A 4,030-nucleotide genomic window follows, 5' to 3' on the forward strand; every position below is an offset into this window, starting at 1 on the left:
CTCAAACTACCTCCAATTTCATACAGACTTCAAGGTTTTTCAGCCTTTTCAGTCTTTATACATACCAGTAAAATGATCATTGGACTGTTCATTTTATTTTAACAACATATGTACTAAAAGGTATTTTGACAACAAATATATATCAGCTGTAGCAGCATCATATGAATTCTGGCATTTTACACATAGTCCACCAGGAGGCGCCAACACAAACGTCAGAGACTTCACATGAGATTTGGGCCATCTTGTGGGGGAAAAGCAGATTACTTCCTACTCGTGAGCGCCCCCTCTGGTGGGGAAACATTTTTTCAGGGATACAAACTTTTTCAGAACACCGGTAGACGGCAGCCATCACAGACGAACATGTTTGTTGTTGTTCGAGAAGCGGCTCGGTCACACACTAATGTCATTAGTTCGCTATCATTACTAAGGTACAGGACTACTTAGTTCCCCTTTTTTTTCACATCATGTCACCTGCCTGGATCTGTTACTATCTCGCTCTGAAGCACGATGGAGTGTCAGAGGTGAGCTCATTTCAACTGCTTTTTAGGACGCGGTCTCATTTCCGGACTCAGGCATTTTGTGAATGAAGTTGATATTTCAGTTAAAATACATAAGTAAAAATATTTATCTGAGTATAGTACTACCCCCCAACTTTATGGATGACTTTATGGATTTGATCTTATGTATTATACTTGAATAAATACGGTACGTTTTACGCACATAAGTATGTCATTTTTGAGAAGTCGTTTCATAAGCCTCAAAAATGATCAAACAGGCTCCTGGTTTTACTATTGGCCTCACCTGAACAAAGACTTGCCCTTCTCTTCACATTCTGTGTTCTATGACTGACATCACGGCTAATAAAGCTACTATAACTATCTGTTGGAACATCTCTTCAAAAATGACTACCCCTGGTACTTTAGTTTAGCTTCGTTTTTAAACGAGACATCAAATCATGTAGCAAATTGGCAGAGACATTTGAAAACACACAGAGAATTTTAACTCAAGAGAAGAAGATCAAACCAGAAATATAAAAACAAAACAACACAAAAAAAATAAAAATAATTAATGAATAGTTCTCAGTTTACCTACCATCCTGACATGGTGAAGTCTCGATACAACATCCTCTTCCCCACCTCCTTCCTCTGCACTCTCCTCGGGAACTCCAAATGAGTAAATTCGTTTCCTAATAACTGTGGCTGCATGTATGCCTTCGAAAAAAAAATATCAGAGAAGAGTGATATGTTTGAAAAAACAATGTTTGGAGTCTAAAGGGCTCGACACACGGGAGGCGACGTCGCTCGCTCTCCATTCATTTCTTATGGAGCCTGTGCGGTGAGGCGACAATGCTTGCCCTCCTCCAGCTAAGCGACCGGCGAAAATAGTGCATGTGAAATTTCGTGCTAACACTTTCACCAAGTGATTACTAAAAWGCTTTGTGGGAATTTATTGGCACCAGGGTGAAGTTTATGGTAAGTTTTTCCTCATAAAATTGTATCTTGATGTGTGTTTGTTGTTCAATATCATTAGCATCGCAAGATTTGTTGAGTTTACACGTCCGTAATGCACACCCGCCTTCAGAGTCAAGAACCAATAAAATTTCGTGAAGACAAGCGACCTGAGAGCGCGATTCGCAACGCTGCAATCGCTATCACGTCCCGTGTGTCGGGTTTCACCCTGGCTGCGATGACAGCCGTTAATCGCTGTAGTTTGTCGCTGCCCGTGTGTCGAGCCCTTAACTAAGAAGCTGTGTTTGAATGCATAGACCCTGCTAATAATAGTTAGCATGCTAGCTGAGCACAACAATTAGCTACTTGAACTAGTTTTTAATTTTTGTAACCCTAACCTATAAATGTTTCACCATACTCAACCTCAAAATCCAACATGAGTGCCTTGTATAAACATTACTGATAGCTATTAAATCTACTGCACAACCACTACAAGTAAAAATACCGATACAATGTAATGAGCCTGGTTACTGAGAGTTTGCAAATTTAACTTGTTTTCTGGCTTGGAACAAGGAAACAGTTAAGAAAGTTGTTCAGATCTTTGAGGTGGTAAAAATGTAAAAAAACAAACAAACAAACAAACAATTAAAATCTTCCCTGTTGGAAAAAGCATGTTTAACAACCTCAGTTTGAAGAAAAATGTTGATTTTGAGAAGCTCCAACCGTCAGTCTAAGTAGGACCAAAAACAAACTATCCATGTAAATAACAACATAATCATGAACAATTTACAGCAATTAAAACATTTCTAAAATCACAAAAGTAATTATTGCTATAAACATTAACACTTCAAGTTATTTTAAGACTGCTGAGATCTATTTTAGTCCTTACATGGACTAGCTGTTAGCTTGACAAACCGGTCAGAAAACACTTTTCTTTCTCCAAACTGAGAGTGTTCAAAGTGCTACCTCCAACATGTAAGATATTTTTTATTCACTGTAGCTCGCGTGTGCAGAAATATTCCTATCCAAGTCCTGACTCCAGAGATAAATGGAGCAGAGCACACGGAGCTGCCTTCACAGCAGGCCACGTAGGAGAAACTGTGCTGGTGTCACAAAAAGAGGTGAGGTCAGACAGCTGCGCTCCTCAGAGAGAAGCTGAAGAAGGTTCCTCCTCACCAGGAACTGCAGGCGCTGCCTCTCTGACTCCGGGGTGAACTCTGCTGACATGGGAATGATTTCCCCGGCCCGGATAATGATAGCTCTGAGGGAGAGGAGCAGACAAAGCTGGGTTTATTTTAGAGACACAGCTGCTCTCACTGGACAAAGTGTGTGAGGAGGTGAGCATGTGGCACAATCAGTTTGTTTCTTCGAGTGTGTCGATCCCACCTGCTGTCCCCTGCGTTCCCCACGTACAGCTTCCCCTTTAGGAAGACGACTGCAAGAGCAGTGCAGCCGCCGGAGACGTTGTAGGACGCCTTCTCCCGTTCGATCTGCACATCCTGAACACACACACACACACACACACACACACACACACGCACAGACAATGAATCCTGATGAAATCCCCTGCTTCCAAACGGAGAAAGGTAAAAATGTTTTTGTCTGTATATGTGAACAGATTTTATTGAAACTCTCAAAGTAATCACAGGATGTACGTCTACAACTAATTAAATTTTAGAGCAGGGCTCTGAAACCTGCGGTTCTGGGGCCACATGTGGCTCTTTGGTCCCTCTGCTGTGGCTCTTTGAAAATATGACCAAACATAACAGAATAAATTTTTGTTTGTTTGTTTTTACACTCCCAACAGAAATCAATTTGAATGCAAAAACGTGATCAATACTACTAATACAAAAAGTAAAACATGTTAGCTCATGCTAGCCTGTTGTTTACTTAAACAAGCCAACTTCTTTCTCTTGAATCCATTAGAATTACCTTTAAAGAATTTGAAGACTAAGTGTAATAAGAATTCGAAAAAAAATATACCTAAATAGTTCAGTTGTACTAGTTTTTATCAAATTCAGGATAAACTATATACAGTTTTTTTGTTTTGTTTACCTGAATATGGTCTTTTCATTTGTCCTGATGTGTAGAAATAATAATAAATAATAAAATTCACAACATATTTTTTAGTTTTATAATGCCACCTCCACTGGCTGTAAAGGTGCCCAAAAAGGCCTTCAAAAGGCCCACGAACCACCAGTTCATAATCACAGTTGTAGTTTGTTTTGCGGCTCTGGACACATTTTATTAGTGAGACAAGTAGCACAAATGGCTCTTTTTATCATAAAGGTTGCAGACCCCTGTTTTAGAGTAATCCTGTTTCAAGATGGCCGCTAGCGCTACCTGACATTTATAAACACAAAAGAGATGGCATATTTTGAGTTAAAATATGGCAGAATTGTAGCTGAGAGTGATCCCACAACACGTGTTCTGAGCACTAAGAGATCATATTAAAACTAAAGTTAAAACTTTGGCATTACTACTTACAGTCAGCCTTGTCTGTTAGCAAAATACTGTAGGGGGTCACCTCGAGTGAAGAAACAAGATTTACTGCCTCGAAGCAGGCCTCGGACAGGCCTGAC

General features: G+C 40.0%; 1 protein-coding gene across 2 annotated transcripts in view; it reads right to left on the minus strand.

Annotated features, from left to right (window-relative positions):
* Positions 1-1,092: 1,092 nt before the first annotated feature.
* LOC106532276 (protein phosphatase 1H) overlaps positions 1,093-4,030 on the minus strand; it is a gene marked incomplete at its 3' end in the record, with an annotated part of 30,583 nt that continues 27,645 nt past the window's right edge. For both annotated transcript variants that reach the window (XM_014028298.1, XM_014028299.1), the window contains 3 exon segments: positions 1,093-1,211; positions 2,625-2,709; positions 2,835-2,947. In XM_014028298.1, the coding sequence (XP_013883752.1) occupies positions 1,093-1,211; positions 2,625-2,709; positions 2,835-2,947 (317 nt within the window).

The sequence above is a fragment of the Austrofundulus limnaeus genome, unplaced genomic scaffold (assembly GCF_001266775.1).
Source record: "Austrofundulus limnaeus strain Quisiro unplaced genomic scaffold, Austrofundulus_limnaeus-1.0 Scaffold742, whole genome shotgun sequence".
Taxonomy (NCBI): domain Eukaryota; kingdom Metazoa; phylum Chordata; class Actinopteri; order Cyprinodontiformes; family Rivulidae; genus Austrofundulus; species Austrofundulus limnaeus.